Genomic DNA, 20,835 nt, shown 5'->3' on the forward strand with positions numbered 1-20,835 from the left:
AAATCTAAACCCTTGACTTGGATCGTGGGTTTTTCATTCAGGCAGCCTCTGCGTGCCCTTTAATTCTACTTCCTTTAGTCTCTGGTGTCTACTATGAAATGAACCATATACTTGATGGCCATGCTCTTTTTCTCTAATATTCAGGGAGGCAAGCAAAGCAATCAAGGCAGTGTGATGGGCTCAGTAGACTGTGAGAGACCTTTGGAGACTCTTAACCAGTTCATGGTAACTTGTACAAAAGTACAGTGAAATCTCTAACTCCAGTCTAGACCTCTTTCTCCCGTTGATGCAGGCTGACCATAAGACTGCATTTCTGTCTTGCCCAACAGAATGAAAGCAAAACAAAACAACAAGAAAAATAACAGGATGACTCATGATTAAAATACAAGTTAGGTATTAAAAAAGATGCATAAAAGTTACTACAAGGACACTAAATCACAGTGAAAGGTGATCATTTAAACACTGAATTTACAAGACAGAAACTCAGGAAGATACTTCACCTACGTAAGCACAGCCCTGATGTTAGCTTGTGACTCATCCATGTTTGCCAAGTTACAAGAGTGCCAAGAGACACCTCCATGCAGATGCGAAGAACATATTTAGTGGGGGTGGAGAGGATGGAGCCTATGCCCTTTTATTCTAATTTTCACAAAAGATTAGAAGAAAATTTCCTTTAAAAAAATCTAATGAATTAAGGGCACATGCCAAAAGAGAAAACAAAACAGGACTATAGCTTCAACAAGCCATTAAGGGATGTCTAAAGAAAATTGAGAGGATACCCTGTCAAAATTAAGGCAGAAAGAACAAAGCAGAAAGGGGACAGTAAGAGATTTCTAACATGACTTTCCATTCAAGAGGGATGCTGTACAGGTTTGAAGGACTATGGGTTTTTGTTTGTTTGTCAGTTGTGGGGCTTGAACTCAGGGCCTGGATGCTGTCCCTGAGCCTCTTTTGTGTTCAGGGCTAATGGTCAAACACTTGATCACTAGGATTTGCTAGGATTACAGGCGGGAGCTACAGGCGCCTGGCCAGAAGCACCATGGGTATTTTTTTGTTTTTTGTTTGTAATTTCAACCTTTGGGCAATGTCAAGAACCCAATTTAGGAGTCATGGTGGCCAATTTCTTTTTAATGAAACAAAATAGAATCTAATGGAAAACACCACGTTGTATTTCCTTGTAGAAAGAGAAATACTGATTCACATTGAACACTATGGGCATGTATGTGTGGATATTAGTTAGAAATTTTAATAAACAGTTTGAATTAGCATATGTTAATTATACAAAAGCGCTTTATTGTGATACTTCATCATATGTGCATATGGAATACTTGGATCAAATTTACTCCCTTACCCTGTCCTTTTGCCCTTTCCCCATACTGCTAGTTAATCTCTACTTAAATTAATGTCACAGAATCAAAATCTTATGTGGTGCATTATATTTACAAAAAGTCTAGAAAGTGGTGGGAGTTTGGCTTAGTGGTAGAGTGCTTGCCTAGCAGGCACAAAGACTCAAGTTTGATTCCTCAGTACCACATATATAGAAAAAAATGGGAAGTGGTGCTGAGGCTCAAGTGGTAGAGCTCTAGCATTGAGAAAGTCCAAGGACAGTGCTCAGGCCCTGAGCTCAAGCCCAGGACTGGCAAAAAAAAAAAGTCTAGAAAATTTTCCTTAGAAAGATTTCCATTTTGGACACATATTAAAAACAAAACAAAACACAAAACCTCACTAGTACTGACTGGTTTCCTCAGTTTGGGAGTCTATGTTAAAAATTAAACAGAAAATGGGGGTGGAATATTAGAACTTGAGGAAAGATGCAATGTAATGTGGCAGAATGTAAATGAACACATTAATAATAAGAGATCAAAAAGCAAAAGAATAAAATAATTGACGAGCCTTGGCCTTTTGTTTTCCCCAAATCCTTCAGCTTATAATAAGTAAAATCCTTCCGTAGTTTCTTCCTCACTAGAAAACTGAATATACTGCAGCTGTCTAATAAATGCTCATCCAATTAGCCCCATCAATATTCTCTCTGGGGTGATGCTTTACATGCAGGGCAATGATTGTCTTTTTATGCCAGGCCCCTCTACTCAGAGTTGTTCTTCCAAGACTAGTATCACCTGTGGTCCATTCTGTCATTCTATGCATACAACAGTACCAGCTCAGTTAAGTTTTGGTCAAGCTGAACTAGAGAATATCAAAAGACAATAACAATCTAGTGCTAAGACCCATTTTATATTTGAATCCCTTGGCTGTAACTGATTTTGATAGATTGATCAAAGCTTATCTCAATGGGAGGGAAACTATACACACGCACACACACACACACACACACACACGCACGCACACGCACACACACACACACACACACACACACACACACACCCCTCTAAACTTACATTTCCAGTGAGAAAAATAGTTTAGAATCTCTTATTCCACTTGGCCCAAAAGACAGGTTGACTTAAAGGATTTGTCACATCCTTTTTATAGAATGAGGGACCCTTGACTGGTTATTTAGGATGTCAAGCTCAGACCTACTGAGATCCAATCTGGCTCTAAAGGGAGCATGAGAGATGCTTTTTTCAGTCTGGACAACAAACAGGGTGAACCCAACAGAGTCTTGTCTACATTGCTCACTGTCGAAGGCCCCATACCCAGGACGGCTGGATTTGGGGAAACAGTCAACAGACTGGTCAGTCGACAGTGAGACAAACCCTGGTTGTTTTTCCTCAAAAGAAGCTCAGGCTGAGGAGAAATGAGGGAGGGATGGGACATAGTATTTTTCCTTTCTCTTCTCTCTTCAGCTCTATGAGGCCTCTGTCTAGGTGCCCAAACCAATTTACCAGCAGTTGTTCAGGGAAGGTCATTGAGGATGCCCTGTCCTGGGTATGCATAGGTAAGGCAGATGATCCTGGTCTCCCAGACTAGACTCCTGGAACAAGTATGAAAATGCCCTATACCAACAGATTAACTCAAACCAAAGGATTGTTTACTAGTCACTACTTACACTCTTTAGTCAGCCAATCTTTCAGATAGCTATTGCCAATGAACAATTCTCTTTATCAAAGACATCACTGCATATTCAAGGTAGAGATAAGAGCCCTTTCCCTTCAGATATACTAAAGCAAAGTCTATTATCTTCCTTTGTCCTATTCCTAGCAGGTTGTCAAATTTTCCCAATAGATGATAAGGAAGCCTAGAGGAGAGAGGGGAGCTGTTATTTTCAGAGAGATACCTTCCTCCCCAGGAATCTAGAGCTGTCTTGTAGCTACCTTAGGAAGTCAAGAGAATTTCCCAAAAGACATTATTATTCCATATCTTAAATACCAACATTTCCACCCTGTGTCTTTTCTTTCTCAGACCTGAACCACCTTCCCTGTTATCCCAAAGAGAAATTCCACAATCCTTGTTCATGTCTTTCCCTCCTTTCCCCTTCTCCCTCCCCATAGCAAATCCATCACTGACTTGTGCTGATTCTAGTTCATAGACATCTCTATTCTAGCTTCTTCCCACATCACAGTTTAAAGACCTAGGTAATGTATCTCCAACCTCTTCTCCCTTTTCCCTTCTAGCCAATCTCCAAGTGGTAACTATTGTTACTTAACGGTGCCTCTTCCCTGCTTTCTGTTCATCTCTATCTTTCCCAGGTAAATTCCAAGTCCCCCAGTGTAGTCCTTGTAGTCCTCCGCCTGTCATAATCTGCCTAAGGCTTAACTTGATCTTCCACTTCATCTCTCTCTTATTTTGCATGCTACAGTCACACCAAGTAGCTGGCAATTCCCCACATGAATCACGGATCTGTCTATAAGGATTCCACATATACAGTCCTCTCTTCTTATAATACTCTTCTTGATCCTTCTCTTCGTGCTAACACATTCTCAGTTTTTAAATTTCTGCTGAAGTGTCATTCTTCCAGCAAGCTTTCCCCTGTAATGCAAACGTCTACTTTTTGTTCACCTACCCCACTAAAGGAGGAGCTACCCCGGGACACTTTTTTTTTTTCACTACAATATCCCCAAGTGCCTCAAATGGGCCATGTGAGTGACTGTCAGCAGTGGGCCCTGCCCAGTGGAACCATCTCTAGTTGCAGGGCAGCAGCTGTGAGCTCCTCAGTGGCTAACCCCTTTCTGGAACCCATCTCGAAACGATGGACGCCTACCTAGAATGGCCACCACTTCGTCATCCTGGATCACTTCTAGGGAGCCAGACACCACAAAGCACAGGCTGTCCACACTCTCGCCTGCGTGGTAGATGAGGTCCCCCGGGGCGCAGTGCACAGTCTGGAACTCCATGGCCAGCGCTCGCAGGCAGCCGTCACTGGCCAGACGGAAGGCTGGGTGCTCCTTGAACACCTTGCGGTTCAGGTGCACACAGATGTCAGCTCTCATGTCCTTGGGGCAGATTTGTAGGACCTGGGAGGCAAGCAAAAAAGAAAAGAAAAGAAGTGTGGCAGTCAGCCTGGGAATCTCCAGCCTGCTTTCCCCAGCACTTCAACTGCGTGGAAGCAGCATTTGTGAGGTTGGACTGCATTCTTCTAGTCAAAGGTCCTGTCTTCCATGGTATGGGAGAGACAGGCAGTGTTTTTTATTTATTTATTAAAGAGTAATATTTTTATTCCCTTTTTCATATATTTTTATTGTAATTAATAGAAGGGTTACATTATATTCATCAGATAGAAGGTGCATTACTTCACATACCTTGATACCCTTTCTCATGTCTTGGTCCCCATTTCCCTCCCCCCTCCCCCACCCCTCATCTTGTTTTGTCCCCTTCCCTATGCAATTTCAAATAACCAAATACGCATATATCCAAAATATCAGATAATAAAGTGAAATACTGTAACAATATGAGATAACCAAGTGACAGCAAAAGAGATGAGAGATAACATAGGACATTAAGGACAACAATCACTCATTATATGGCTTTTGTTTCTATATCCTAGAGGTCCTTTCATTTAGCGTCACACTGTATGGCCTTATGTATCTAGGTTTTGCTCTATTCTAAATCTCTGCTAGGAGAGCCCAAAGTTTCTACGATTATGACAGATGAAGGAAACCATTGAGCCTATGTTCCTTTGAATCTGGCTTACTTCACTTAATATGATTTTTTCTAAGTCTTTCCATTTCCTTACAAATGGGGTGATGTCGTTCTTTCTGACAGCAGCATAGAATTCCATTGTGTACAAATACCACATCTTGTTGATCCACTCATCAACTGAGGGGCATCTGGGTTGGTTCCATATCTTTGCTATGGTAAATAGTGCTGCAATGAACATCGTTGTGCTAGTGGATTTAGTATGCCCTTGTTTCTGGATGGTTGGGTAAATGCCAAGTAGTGGAATAGCTGAGTCATAGGGGAGCTCTATGTTTAGTCTTTTGAGAAACTGCCATACTGCTTTCCATAGTGGTTGAACGAGTTTGCACTCCCACCAGCAGTGTAGTAGTGATCCCTCCTGGTCACATCCCCTCCAGCATCTGTTGTTATTATTTTTTTTTTGATCCTGGCCATTCTAACTGGAGTGAGGTGGAATCTTAGAGTTGTTTTGATTTGCATTTCTTTTATTGCCAGAGATGTCGAGCATTTCTTCATGTGTCTATAGGCCATTTTTGTTTCTTCTTCAGAGAAGACTCTCTTTAAGTCTTTGGCCCATCTTTTAATGGGATGGTTGTTACTTTGGAGATTAGTTTTGGAGTGATTCAATTTTTTGAGCTGTTGATATATTTTAGATATGAGGCCTTTGTTGTATGGTTAGTGAAGATCTTCTCCCATTCTGTAGGCTTCCTAATTAATTTACTAGCTATGTCCTTTGCCATACAAATGCTCCGCAGTTTAATGCAGTCCCACATATCCAGCCTTTCTCTGATTTGTTGTGTTTCTTGTTCCTTATTAAGAAAGTTTCAACCTGTGCCAAGGAGGCCTAGTGTGTCTCCTATTCCTTCTTGTAAAGTTTTTAGTGTGCCTCGAGGTCTTTGATCCATTTGGAGTTAATTCTAGTGCAGGGTGACAGAGAAGGATCCAACTTTAGTTTTCTGCAGGTGCTTAACCAGTTCTGCCAGCACAACTTGTTGAAGAGGCTTTCTTCTATTCTATTTTTTTGGCTCCCTTGTCAAAGATTAGATGGCCATAGGTCTGTGGTTTAATATCTGGGTCCTCAGTTCTATTCCATTGGTCTTCAGGCCTGTTCTTGTGCCAGTACCAAGCTGTTTCGATAATTATAGCTCAGTAATAGAGTCTAAAGTTTGGTATTGAAATTCCTCCTGCTCTGTTCTTTCTGCTAAGAAGTGTTTTTGCTATACGGGGTCTTTTACTATTCCATATGAAATTTTGGATTGCCTCTTCTATTTCTTTAAAGTATGACATTGGGATATTGATGGGTATTGCATTGAATTTGTAGATAGCCCTTGGCAAGATTGTCATTTTCACGATGTTGATTCTTCCAATCCAGGAGCATGGGAGGTTTTCCATTTCCTCAGTTCTGCTTTAATTTCCTTTTTCAGGGTTTTAAAGTTTTCATCAAAAAAGTCCTTTACATTCTTAGTTAAGATAATTCCTAGGTACTTTATTTTCTTTGGAGCTATTGCGTCAGCTCAAGGAGCTTGGGAGTGGAGTCTATAGGGTTCTTTAAATACAGAATCATGTCATCTGCAAAGAGGGAAAGTTTCACTTCCTCTTTCCCAATTTGGATCCCCTTTATGCTTGCTTCTTGCCTTATTGCTCTGGCTAGGAATTCTAATACTATGTTAAAGAGGAGTGGAGAGAGTGGTCATCCTTTTCTCATTCCTGATTTTAGAGGGAATGGCTTTAGCTTTTCGTCATTAAGTATAATACTAGCTGTGGGTTTGTCATACACAGCCTTTATTATACTGAAGAATGTTCCATGAATTCCTAGTTTCTCCAGAGCTTTTAGCATAAAGGGGTGTTGGATCCTGAGACAGGTAGTGTTTAAAACAACATGCACTCTCCATGCTGAGTTAGGCCTGGGTGTAGACCAGATATCAGGGAGCCAGGAAGTGACATTTAAACTGACATCTCCATAATGTATCAGAGGGAGCTATGTCACATTTCAGCACTGTGAAAAACAGAGGCAGATAGGAGGAGGGGAGCGCTGAGAAATCTCAGTGCAATCTAAGTGTAGGTGAGGGGAAAGGTCCAGGAGATGCTGCTGAGAGAGGGCACCAAGTGTAAAGAGACCTTCAGCTCATCACATCCTGAAAGCAAGAGAGAAACTTTGGAGGGTTTATGAGCAGGGATATAATGTGAATGAACTTATATTTTTCTGAAATATAAGAATATAAGAATGGAGGTAGAGCGCTATGATGGCAGGAGGAAATAATAGAATCCATTAGAGTGAGGGGACGCCAGGCACGGTGGCTCACTCCTATAATCCTAGCTACTCAGAAGGCTGAGATCTGAGGATCGAGGTTCAAAGTCAGACTGGGCACTAAAGTCCATGAGACTCTTATCTCCAATTAATCACCAGAAACTGGAAGTGGTACTGTGGCTCAAGGGGTAGGGTGGTAGCCTTGAGCTGAAGAACTCAGGGTCAGCGCCCAGGCCCAGAGAAGAAGCAGAAGCAGGAGAAGGAGGAGGAAGAGACAGTGGAGGCGGCGAGGTGAAGGGAACTGCAGGCAGTGGAGACACTTGAGTAGTGACCAAGTTCAGATTCCATCCATAAATAAATTAATATTTTAATTGATACACATTAATTGTACATGCTTCAGGGGTATGCAGAGTATTTTAACACATGTCTACAATGGATGATGATGAACTTAGGGTAATCTGCATATCCATCTCCTCAAATATTTATCATTTCTTTGTTGATTTGGGGGAGAACACTGTGCTGAGAACATTCATAATACACTCTTATTTTTTCATAATAGTCTCTGCTATTTTGAAATCTACAGTAAACTGATTAACAGGTTCAAAATTATAATTTAGAAAGAATAAGTATAGCATTATACTCTAACAAATCTAGTATTATACAGCACAGTTGATTAACAATAGACTAAAGAATATATTCTGATTAGAGACAAAGATGCCAATCTCTTTTCTTTAAGAGGGAATATAGCTTAGGTTGTAGGGCTTGCTAAGCAGCACTTACTTTCCCACTTAGGTCTCCCTCCAGCCCCCTGAGCATATTTTGCTTATAGAACTAACATGATATACTTATATACTGAACATAAGACATTTTAAAAGAGATATATAAAGTAATATTTACTACTAGGCACTTATAGTGTGACTGGCTTTGCTAAGTACTTCATTTTTCTAACTCTCTCTCTCTCTTTCTCTCTCTCTGTCTCTCTCTGTCTCTCTCTCTCTGTCTCTCTCTCTGTCTATCTCTTTGTCTCTCTCTTTGTTCTCTCTCTCTCTCCCTCTCTCCCTCCCTCCCTCCCTCCCTCTCCCTCCTCTCCCTCTCCCTCTCCCTCTCCCTCTCTCTCTCTCTCAGAAGTGGATCTGTGATTTGAGTGGTAGAGTGCCAGCCTTGAGCAAAAAATCCAGGGAGTGGCCAGGTCGGTAGCTCACACCTGAAAGGTTGAACTCTAAGAATCAAGGTTCAAAGCCAGTGCAAGCACAAAAGGAACTGAGACTCTTATCTCCGATTAACCTCTAGAAAATGGAAAATGGGGCTTGGCTCAAGGGTAGGGCCCTAGCCTTGAGCTGAAGAGCTCAGGAACAGTGCCTAGGCTGAGTTCAAGCCCTCCTACCCTTAAAAAAAAAGAATGAAGGAAAAAGAAAAGAAAATACTTGGAGTATACTTCACTATGGCACTAAAAACAAAAATGCAAACAGCTGATTGACTTGGGAAAGTGAAATGAAATTGACCATACCAGTACACTGCCCAAACAGTGCTTAATCCCATTGGAGGACTCAAAAAACATCCCTACTCTCCTCTGGGAGTCTTCATTCTTCCTTTAGCAGGAGGCCCAGGGAGCGCGTACTCTCTGGGAGTGGAGAAGGGGGGCTGTCTGAGGCCTAAAGGTACTCAAACTGCCAAAGTCTGGGCAGAGTGATTGCTAAGTATCTCATACCATAAGGCTCCTTCTGACAAACAAGACTTCTCCAGAGGTGCAGATTTAATTTGAGTTCTCATCTCTCCAAGCAGATCGCCACTGAGGGGAAGCATGTATATGTCATATCAGAACTGTACTCAGTAGCTCAGAACCAAGATTAATTCTCCAGGTGACTTCACATGTAAATATTTGGTTTCCCCTGAGTTGGGTTCTGCCAGCCGGTGCTGCCAGTGAATGGAGCTTTGGCATGGAGATAATGTTTTATTCATGGCACCTATCCCAGAGCCCAGGAGAGCACTGTTAGAGAAGGGGAGGCAGGGAGAGAATCTGAAGTCAAGGAATCAGAATGCTGAGCCACTGGGCATTTCCATCACTCTTCCTGTCTTCTGTCCTCCATTCCTCCCATGGAGGGAGGGAATCAGCTCTGAGACACTGCAGCTTTCCTAACTAGCTTGCCTTCTCTGTGTCTGGCACTGAGGACAATCCTATTCCTCCAGGGCCTCAAGGCCATAGGAAGTCATTACTGGAGAGGCTTAGTAACTTCCCCCACTCAGGCAGCACAACGTCAAGGCTATGACAGGGCCATCGGGCAGCCCTGTACTCCTCCCTAGCTGAGCATCTTCTGGAACTTGAACTCCTCTCATGAAGTCTTCTTCACTTTTGAACTTGAATATGGCCTTTTAGGAGGAACCCACAAGCTGTTTGTGTCTGGCACCATGCCTTACACAGGCACGTGCTCCAAACCTGTTGGTCGCCATCTTGATGCTGTTATGACAGTAGCAGCAAAGGAAGAGATATGGTAATCTAGAAGGTCAGGATCCAAAATACCTGAGAGGTTATGTAGTCTTGAAGATCACTGAGTTGACATGGGTTATAGGCGCAGAGAGACACATGAAACTGAGGATTTCAGTACAACCAACCTCACGCTCATCATCACTTGTCATCACCAGTCTGCCCTGGAATGGAAGCTGAACCAGGGAAAGGCATGGAAACACACACTGGTTCACTCCTCCGTAATTGCCTGCCATGAGCCCCTGCCAGGAATAACAATTGTCCTGGCCCGGATGGACTCTGTAGTGAGTTGCTAGCATTGAGTGCCTGACTAGTCCCTTTTCCATCTCCACCAGGAACTGGGGCAAATTCCAGAGTCTTCCAGGAAAGCAAGATGGCAGGGAGGAAGAAGGAGGGGAAAATACTGATTGTGCTGTCTCCCATGGGCAGCGGCCCAGCGCTGCCGGGAGGATGAAGAAGATCCTTTCCAGACAACCAGACTTATAAAGGCATTCTAGTGCCTGGGAACAACAACAAAAAAAAAAAAGAACTCCAGGGCAGAGATCAAAATTCCTTTCTGCTCCATCAGCTGCCAGGAACCCACAGGACCTATAGCCATTGTTGAGAGCCGGAGGAACAGAAACAACAGACGCAGTTGGGGCAGGTAGATGACAACACCAAAGACTAAGCATGGCTCCGACTGATTTCCTGCCCATCTGAGAAATTAGAATATGTTCATTTGACCACATCCTACATCCTTCTTCCTTCCAGGGCATGTTTTAAGTTTAAAAGGGGGACGGTGACAGTCAAAAACAAAACAAAAACAAAAGCTCGGTTTAAAGTCCTTTTCTTATGAATAGGGACAATCAGTAAAATGAATCTGGCCTCTTGTCCTCATCCCTTCACCAAAATCACATCCACACTTACCGAAGGCTGTTGTAAAGCCTAAGTAAGATATTGCAAATATTTGTTCTTAATAGGACCAGATGCTATAAGGGATTGTTTGTGGTCATTATAGCAAATATGTAAAGATAATTCATAAATGAACAGCAAATAGAAAGTCCACTGAATTTTTTCTCCATTCTTTCAATACTGCTGAGTCTTTTCTCTCTTCTTTCCATACCAACAAGCTTTCTGCACTTTACTGAAAGCATGTAGAAAAATACAATGTTAAAGAATACGAGGAATTTATACTCTCCATTTTGCAGGTTGGAAAGTAGATGTTTAATGAGGTACCTAGCTGGTACTTTGCTTATATTAGTTGCTGACTAAGGCAGGAGCTCTTAATCAGTATTCCCCGGATGTATCTGTGTGTCTGATGAGTGAGATCACCTAAGTCCTTGTTGGAAGTTCCATATACGAGTGCTCTGCAATAGATCTGAGATGGGGGCTGGGAACTGACAACATCATGGAAAAGAGGGCACTGGAGGGGGTGGGAGTAAGTTGATAATCTTTAAAGGAATGACAAAAACTGAATGATTAAGATAAATCCTTTTTTTTTGCCAGTCCTGGGCTTGGGCTCAGGGCCTGAGCACTGTCCCTGGATTTTTTCAAGGCTAGAGCTCTACCACTTGAGCCACAACACCACTTCTGGCTTTTTGCTACATATGTGGTACCGAGGAATCGAACCTGGGTCTTTGTGCATGCTAGGCAAGCACTCTACCACTAGGCCAAACTCCCGGCCCAAGATAAATCATTTTAAGGCAATATGTTCAAATAGTATTTTATTTTTAAATGAATGTACATTAGTATTATGAGGAGATAATCCCATAGATGTGAGAGATGTATTTTGAACAGGTTTACTCCTTTTTCAAATAGCTCTAGGTGGATATAAATGTACAACATATACTATATTACATACTATATATAACTTTAATTTCCTGTAATGATGATAATAACATACAATAGTTTATATAATACATAGTGCTTTAATTTTCTTCATTCCTCAGGTGTCATTTCCCCTCCCTACTCCTATAGATCTACCACTGTCCCATTTTTACATTCACCCATTATTATTAGTATTAATTTGAGGTCTTAGATGAACAAAAGCATGTAATATGGCTTTTTGAGCATGGCTTATCTCACTCAACGTGATGCTCTCCAGTTCCATCCATTTTCCTACAAATAAAATAATCTTTATTTAAAGCTGAGTAATACTCCATGGTGTGTGTGTGTGTGTGTGTGTGTTGTATTTTCTCTGTTTATCAGTTGCTTGGCATTTAGGGCTGATTATTATAAACAGATGTAATAAACATGGCTATGTGGCTATCTCTATGGCATATTGATTTACATTCCTTTAGGTATATGTTCAGGAGTGGTATTGCAGAATCATAAAGTAGGTTTATCTTTACATTTGTGAGGAACAACCATACAGATTCCCATAGTAGTTGCACTAGTTAACATTCCCATCAACAACATATGAAGTATATGAGGGCTCGTTATACATCAAATTACATCAGAAATGTGTTCCTTCCAATTACGTCTTGGTCAGCATTGGGTGTTTGTATTTTTGATGTCATTCTGAATCAGTGAGGTATTAGTATTGATTTGCATTTCTTGACCATTTTTTCCTCCATTTATTAGCCATTTGTATTTCTTCCGAGAACTATTTGCTCAATTCATTTGTCTGTGTACTAACTGGATTATTCGTTATTTTGCTGTTTAATTTTCCATCTCTTAGTGTATTCTGGGTATTAATCTTTCATCCATTGGACAGTTGAAGATTTTCTCTATTCTAGGAGTTGTCTCTCGACTCTGCTAATGGCTTCCTTTAATATAACAAAACTGTTTGAGTTAATGTAATCCCATCTGTCAATTCTTGTTCTATCCTGGGCAACTGGAATCCCATTCAAAATATGTATTTTCCAAGGCTTTTCCTTTCTTTATCTGTCATAATTTCAAACTTTTTGATTGTGCATTAAGTTCCTGGATCTCTTTAGAGTTTGTTTCTGTGTAGGGGACCGATGTGGGTAGAGTTTTCAGCTTTCTGTGAGTGGACAACCAGTTTTCCCAGCACCATTTGTTGAAGAGGCTGACTTTTCTCCAATATATAATTTGGGCACTGCTGTTAAAATCAGAGAACTATAGCTATGTGGGTTTATTTGTGGATTTATTCTGTTCCATTGATCACATCTATTTTTGCGCCAGTACCATGCTCTTTTTGTTGTTGCTGTGGCTCTGTGGGTTCATTTGGTATTGTGATACCTCCAGAGTTGCTCTTTTTGCTCAGTATTACTTCTGCTCCTTGGGACTCTTTTATACTTCCCTATGAATTTTAGGATCGGTATTTTCTATTTCTGCAAAGAATGATGTTAGAACTTGGGTGGGCATTGTATAGACTATATAGATTACTTTCAGCAATATAGTAATTTTCACAATATTAATTCTTCCCATCCATGACCACTGGAAGTCTTTTTATCTTCTGATGTCTTTAATTTTCTTTCTTCAAGGCTTCATAGTTTTCATTGTAGAGGTCTTCCATCTCTTTGATTAAATTTATATAGACTTATTTATTTATTCAGACTATTGTGCATGGAATTGCCCTCCTTATTTCCCTCTCAGCATTCAATGTTGATTTATACAAAATCTACTGACCCATTGTCAAATGTTTTTGTCAGATCTAGAAGGTTTGGGGTGGAATCTTTTTGGTTTTGTAAAGGTAAGATCGTACAAATAGGAATGAGTTGACTTTCTTTTCCTCTCTTTTAATCTTTATTTCATTCCTTTGTCTTATTGCTCTGCTAGGAACTCTAGAACTATATTGGATAAGAGTAGGTAAAGTAGAATCCTTGTCTTGTTGCTGAATTTAGAGAGAATTATTTCAGTTTTCCCATTAAGCATAATGTTAGTTATAGGTTTATCAAATGTAACCCTTATTACGCCAAGTATATTCCTTCTAATCCTAGTTTTATCAAAGCTAATCATAAAAGGATGCTGAATTTTATCAAAGGTTTTATTTACGTACTTGAGATGACCATGTGCTTATTGTTCTCGATACTGTTTTTGTACTATAATTACATTTATTGATGCACAAATGTTGAACTACATTCCTAGAATGAAACCAACTTGATTGCAACGTATGATCTTTATAATGTGCTGCTGAATTTAATTTGCAAGAATTATACTGAGATTTTCTGCATTTATAATCATCAAAAGGATGGATTTTTTTGTTGTGTTCTACCAAAATTCCTAATTCCTCAGAGTTCCAATAACTTCTAATTCTTCTCAGTTCATATAAAAAATGTATAATGAACTAAGAAAAGATCAATAACAGTGTTGGGTTATCTGGAAGCTGGGGCAAAAGGGAAAAAATAGTAATACTAATTCTCTCCCTCTTGACTAATCACTTCCCTCTGATTTTTATCATCACCCAAATTTGACAAATTCTGCTGCGGACAGTTGGACTTCTGGTTTTTCTTTTCTCTAGGAGACACATTTTGTTTTTGATTCTTGAAATAATGGCTCTTCATCATTGGTCCTTCAAAAAGGCTGATCTGAAAGCAATCAAAACCTCTGGAGAAAGAACCTAGGGATCTATAACTACCTAGATGGATTCTCAGCCCAGCCAGGTTTGAGAGCTCCAGGCATCCCAGGGAAATCTGAAAGATAAGTGATCCACCTGAGTTGCTCAAGCTCCTTACCTTCTCTGTGTCAATGCCTCTGGACATGGACCAGGTGGACACAATATAGTCCATGACTCGCTCACTCAGTCCTTTAGGCACCTGGTAGAGCTTCAGGAAGTCCCGGACACTGTTGAGCATCTCATGGTACCTGTTGGTGTTGGCGTACATCTGCTGGAAAATGGTTGTCACATTCCCAAAGATGGTGGCATAGAGGAGTGCTGGAGGTAAGGAAGGCAGAAGAAAGAGAAAATGAATGGCTTTTAAACCAGTATCCCAGAGCAGGCCAGTGACCTGAGCTGCCTTTCCTATACAGACTTCCCTGACTCTCTCAGAACTGGAGCAGATCCAAATCAAATGTCTCCTAGCACAAATATGTAGGAGGCCGGACCAAGGTAGATGGGAGCTAGTGTAGCTAGACATGGAGTCCACACCCATGTGGAGAGTGCAGTTGTACCCTTTGAATCTACAGTTCTTATTCCAGAACCTTTGAGGGATTGTAATTGGACTAAAGCCACTAGTCCAGTGAATGCCTAACTTCATACCAATCTAAAATGAAAACATGAACAACCAGTCTTTATGAAGCTCTGCTGGGTGCTAAATACAACGCTTAGGGGATGGGACAGTGAACAAGTTCTGTGACCCTCACAGAACTCACAGTGTAGCGATAAACGCATAAACATGGATGATTAAATAACTGCAAATCTGCAGAAGGAAATGGTAACTGCGGTTTTCACTTATTGTTAAGTCCTAACACAACCATCTGCTATTAGGGGAAAAAAGCATGGATTTTATACGGTGAGAATAAACACAGGTCCCCTTGATGATAAAACAACTGTATACCACAGGTTACTACAATTCCATTTACATTAATAGCTTGAAGGAGGGCCATTATGCTGTTACAAGACTCCATCTTTCATCTCTAAATTCCATTTGCTCTTGAATGCTGAGCTTAAGACCCACTACTCCTAAGAAGTCCTCTGTGACACCCTATCCCCTCTGTCTGTTATGACTAAGGTGATTATGAGCTATTAGGCATATTTCTACAAAGCTCCTATTATACTGTTATGCAACCATACATGACAGAATATATGATGATCACACCGGCAAGTGGATGAGACACTGCTTAAGGCCTGGATGCATCTTTTTCAAAACGTCGTAATCCACAGACTCTAACACTATTCTAATACTTACGTATGTTATATTAGTGAAGTTTATGGTTTTGCTCTTGCTTTCTTAAGTAATTGTTATCAATACACAATAAACTTCATTTACTCAAAATTTATAATTTTATTGACCTCAGCATATGTATATAGCTGTATACACACGGGAATATACCATCACCAACTACAATGAAAACGGCCCATTAATCCACGATCCTCAAATGTCTGCTTGTGCCTCGGTAATTCCTCTACTCCACTTGTGGCCACCCACCTTCCCATCCCACGAAAACATTCATCTCCTTTCTGATACCATATGTTAGCTTATATTTTCTAGAGTTTTGTATTTATGGAACAACATATATGTAGCTAGTTAACAAGCTACTTTAAGATAGAATTGATATACCATAAGTGAATTCAATGAGTTTAAGTATTATTTTCAGAATTATGTATCACTACAATATGTGTCTCCATATGAAGAAATCCTATATATCTATTATCTGTCTTCTAATGCTCCAAATTACTTAGCCAGAGGCAACTACAAATCTACTTTCTGTCTGTATGATTTATATATTCTGGATATCTCCCATAAATTAAAATCACTTGACTAGCTTCTTTCACATTACAGCATATGTTGGTTCTTTCTTTTTTTCATTGTTATGAGAACATCTACTCCATTTCATCTAGCCACTAATTATGTAATGAGTATTTGACTTTTTTCTCCATTTGGGTGAAAAATGCTACTATCAATATTCATATTCAAGATTTAGTATGATTTATTCATACCTATAAATATATAATTAAACATATTGGTCTGGGCCCTATGCAGTATTTACAAATGAATTAACAGAAGTATAGTAGATTCTGTGGAAAGCTCAAATAGTATAATCTTTTAGAAAGACTATGTCACAGCCCAACCAAATCAATACCAGAAAATGGGCAATCCAAGAGGGGGTGGGGCCAAAGAAAAAGGGAAGGGGCAAAAGAGGGAAGAAGGCAGCTAAGAATTCATTGTATATACCACAAAATTAAGAAAAATATGAAAAATGAAGGCGGGAGTGATGATGCTGAAGAGGGGCAACACTGATCAAGATACATTGTGTTCCTAGACTGCGTTGTTACATGGCACCTCCTTTGTACAAGATAATATTTAAAGAAAAATAACCTAGTAAAGCAGGGTGCCAATAGTGCACACATACTATCTTAGCTAGTTGGGAGACTGATAATAGATTACAACTCCAGGCCAGTCCTGTCAGAAATGGCTGCCAGGCCCTTTCTCAACTCAGAGCCAGGAGCAGTGTCGCATGCCTATAATTCTCAGCTACATGTGAATTTGAGATTGGCAAGACTCAGGTTCCAGGTCAGCCAGTCACGAAAAGTCTGCAAAACTCTATCTCAATAGAAAAGAAGTTGTGTGTGGTCACACGCACCTCTCATCCCACTTAAGATGGTGAGCACAGAAAAGGTGGACAGGGTCCATGTATGCACACGCCAGGGGTAAGCAAGACCCTACCTCAAATGACAGGATGAACAAAAAGAGCTAGAGACATGGCTCAGTGGTAGAGTGCCTGTCTGGCTAGCAGGACTCTAAATTCAAATTCTAGTATCACTCCCCCTCCCCAAAGTAAAGAAGAGGAGGAAGGAGAAAGAAGTGGAGGAGACAGAGGAGAAGAAAGAGGATTGGTCATGGTTTAGAGCCATGTTTTACATGGGCTTGCTTCCTTGTTGTCAATGTGTTTGTCCCTGATTCAACAAGCCTGCTAGGCAGTCCTGGTCTAAAGAGTTCCTGCTCCACAACGAGCCAGGGTCACCAGGAAAGAGCACACTTGTGTTTATTTATTTTAAGATGGTTACCAAAATGCTAACTTATTTTCAAACTTGGAAAGGCCAGTAGTTTGGCCTAGTTGTAGAGTATTTGCCTAGCATACACTACGATCCGGGTTCGATTCCTTAGTACCACATACATAAAAAAGCAGGAAGTGGTGCTATGGCTCAAGTGGTAGAGTGGTAGCCTTGAGAAAGCCCAAGGAGAGCCCTGAGTTCAAGCCCTAGGACTGGCAAAAAAGAAAGGAAGGAAGGAAGGAAGGAAAGGAAGGAAGAAAGGAAAGCAAAAGAAAGATTGTCACATCAAATTAATAATATGACAAGGAAAATTCCACTGTCTATAATATAAGCAGTAAGTTCAAGGCATTGCCAGGCTGGTCAGACAATCATGACACTACACTATGATTTATGGCTCAAAGCTACTTCTATCCTGATCCTTTTCTGAAACAATTTGGAAGATTACAGGTCCTTAAATGGGCTATATTTGATGATAATCATGATGATGATGATGAAATATACTAAAGTATATTGATAATTAGCAAGAATTTCCCTTCTCTAATTTTGCACAAACTTGCATTGCATGTTTGACATCTTTATCTCTATACAGCATCTGAAATACTCTGAAATTCTCCAAACCTAACAGTGAGTAAGAACATGTAAGACTAGCTACCACCCAAATGCTTATCTGAGTGTGGTGTGGGGAGAAAGGGCAGTAGATGGTAACACTGATGTGCTGAAAAAGTTCAGGCAGAAAGTACCTTGGCTTGTGCTAAATGTGGATGTGTTTAGTCTTTCTACTTTAAGAAAACTGACCAACCCAAGACAAAATACTGATCTGTAAAAGAGAAAATTTCTATGTTTGAACAATTTAGATTTTTTGTTATATCATAGCAGCATTCTTGGGACTCATTCAAACAACAAAAAAGGAATATTTTCTGCTCTTTAATTACAAATAGATATACAAAATTAGGAGAGGAGGGCAGACAAAGTTTTTGCATTCCATTAAAAAAAGGTAGACATTTTTGTCTAAATTATAAACAATTGCAGTTCAAATAATTAAATGGCCAATACATATTTTCAAATCCTTACAACCTGCCTTTCTTTTTTCCTCTTTTTTTCTTTCTTTCTTTTTGAGGGGGGGCTTGTCATGGGGCTTGAACTCGCCCTGGGTGCTGTCCCTGGCTCTTCAGCTTCAAGGCTGCAGCTCTACCCCTGGGCCTAGGTGTTGTCCCTGAGCTCTTCAGCTCCAGGCTACTGACCTATGGTTGAGCCCAGCCCCACTTCCTGTTTTCTAGAGGTTAACTGGAGATTAGATTCTCAGGTCCATTGTTGCTCAGGCTGGCTTTGAATCCTGATCCTCAGATCTCAGCCTCCTGGGTAGCTAGGATTATAGGCATGAACCACAGCTCCCCGGCCAACCTGCCTTTATTTTCACCTAATTTCCTGTTGTGAAGAAGCAATGACTTATGATTTTATTAGATATTTATCTCTATATTTGAACATTAGGTAGCTTAAATTGCTATCTCCTGATATTTCTTTTTTAATTTTTTTATTTTAATTAAGAGAAGGGTTACATTATATTCGCCAGATAGAAGGTGCATGACTTCACAAACATTGATACCCCTTCTCGTATTTTGTCCCCATTTCCCTCCCCCGACTCCCTCCCCTCATCTTGTTTTCCCTCCTTCCCTATCCTATTTCAAACAAATAAACAAATATATATACAATAAACCAGATAACAAGGTAAGATACTGTAACAATATGAGAATAAACAAGGGATAACCAAAGAGATGATAAATAACATAGTACATTAAGACCAAGAATCACACATTATTTGGCCCTTATTTCCATATCCTGGACGTCCTTTCATTTAGCCTCCTCCTATGTGGCCTTATGTATCTAGGTTTTACCCAATTGTAATCCTCTGCTAGGAAAGTTCAAGGTTTCTACTGATTATGACAAATGAGGGAAACCATTGAGCCTATGTTCCTTTGAGTCTGGCTTACTTCACTTAATATGATTTTTTCCCCAAGTCTTTCTATTTCCTTACAAATGTCTCCTGATATTTCTGTGTGAGGCATTATCTAATCAGTGGGGCTCTAAGAATTTAGCACTTTCCTCCGCACCTCTAAATCCACAATCATTTTGCATGTATCTTTAGTTAAGCATAGTCAGCTAATATCACTCTGCTGTCATTTGGGCTAGGTTACCATATGTGTATATTTGTACATCTAAGTGAAAGGCTTCTCACGGATAAACTACACAGTAGTAAAGCACATTACACTTTTATGCAATGTGTTCTTTCCTCTATACTTAAAATGATCTTTATCTTTTTATTTTCATAGCTTCTTTTTTCACTCAACTCCAAAAATCTCCCAGAGAGATGTGAATCTCTTAATACATTCAATAGTATTAGTCTGTCAATTTTATTGTTTCAATTTCTCTGCAGGTTTCCAAACTGTTGTATTACCATCTGTGTGGAATCTGTCTCCATTAATAAGTCAGAAATTTGTTTTACTTACTAAGGTTAAATCCCCTTATTAGTAAATCCCATGTCTTCTTTCTTGAGTTACTTTTTTTTAGTAGACATTCTCTAGTAACTCTATTCTAGCTAAGCTAAGTATATAGAATTCAAGATTGGAAATCATCTCGGAAAATTTTTAGAAACATTTCTCTAGTCTTCCCTTGTTCTTAGGAAGTCAAAATCACTCATATCTTTATCCTTCATGTTAAATGTTTCTTCTCTGTAGAAAGTTTTTCCACAATGTTCTGACAAGTCTTACCATGTACACTCTTTTTTTTAATTTATTTTTTATTGTAATTAGTAAAAGGGTTACATGATATTTGCCAGATAGAAAGTACATTAATTCACATACATTGATACCATTTCACATGTCTTGGTACCCATTTCCCTCCCCCCCCCCGTCTTGGTTTTCCCCCTTCTACCATGTACACTCTTTATTATGGATCTGTCTTCATTCATTGTGATAAATGTTGAACAAGCCCTTTCAACCTGAAAACTTGGGGTGTTCATGCCAAAGAAATCAGGTTTTCTTGGATTACTTCTTTTGTGATTTCAAACCCTCTACTTCTCTATTCTCTTTCTGTGGGCTTATTATTCAGATGAAGGACTCCTGGATTGCTCTCATTTTTATTTTTTCCTATCCTATTTTCTAATAGTTTATGAGGTTTCTTCAAACTTTATGCTTTTTATTTTATTTTTATTTGTTATTATACCTCTAATTTCCATAGCACTTCTGTTCTCTGAATGTTCCTTTTTAACATCCTACTCAGTTACATGTGTAACATGTTTATTTTCTTAGAAAACGTTTGTGCTGTACATTTTGAAGTGTTCTCCATTCTTGGCTTTTGTTTCTTAATTTGTTTGTGTATATCTCTGCTTTTCCTATTAGAGATATAGGAAACTCCTCCATTACCCACTCTTGTTTAGTA

The 20,835-nt window shown here is 39.9% G+C and overlaps 1 protein-coding gene across 1 annotated transcript in view; it reads right to left on the bottom strand.

Moving 5' to 3' along the window:
- LOC150038963 (voltage-gated delayed rectifier potassium channel KCNH1-like) overlaps positions 1-20,835 on the bottom strand; it is a 159,703-nt gene that overhangs the window by 76,207 nt on the left and 62,661 nt on the right. The window contains exons 2-4 of the mRNA XM_090328108.1: positions 16,989-17,067; positions 14,420-14,619; positions 4,157-4,409 (exon numbers count right to left, since the gene is read on the bottom strand). Coding sequence (XP_090184234.1) covers positions 4,157-4,409; positions 14,420-14,619; positions 16,989-17,067 — 532 coding nt within the window. The remainder of the gene's footprint in view (positions 1-4,156; positions 4,410-14,419; positions 14,620-16,988; positions 17,068-20,835) is intronic.

This window comes from Megascapheus bottae, unplaced genomic scaffold (genome assembly GCF_031878675.1).
Source record: "Megascapheus bottae isolate mThoBot1 unplaced genomic scaffold, mThoBot2.hap1 H_1, whole genome shotgun sequence".
NCBI lineage: Eukaryota > Metazoa > Chordata > Mammalia > Rodentia > Geomyidae > Megascapheus > Megascapheus bottae.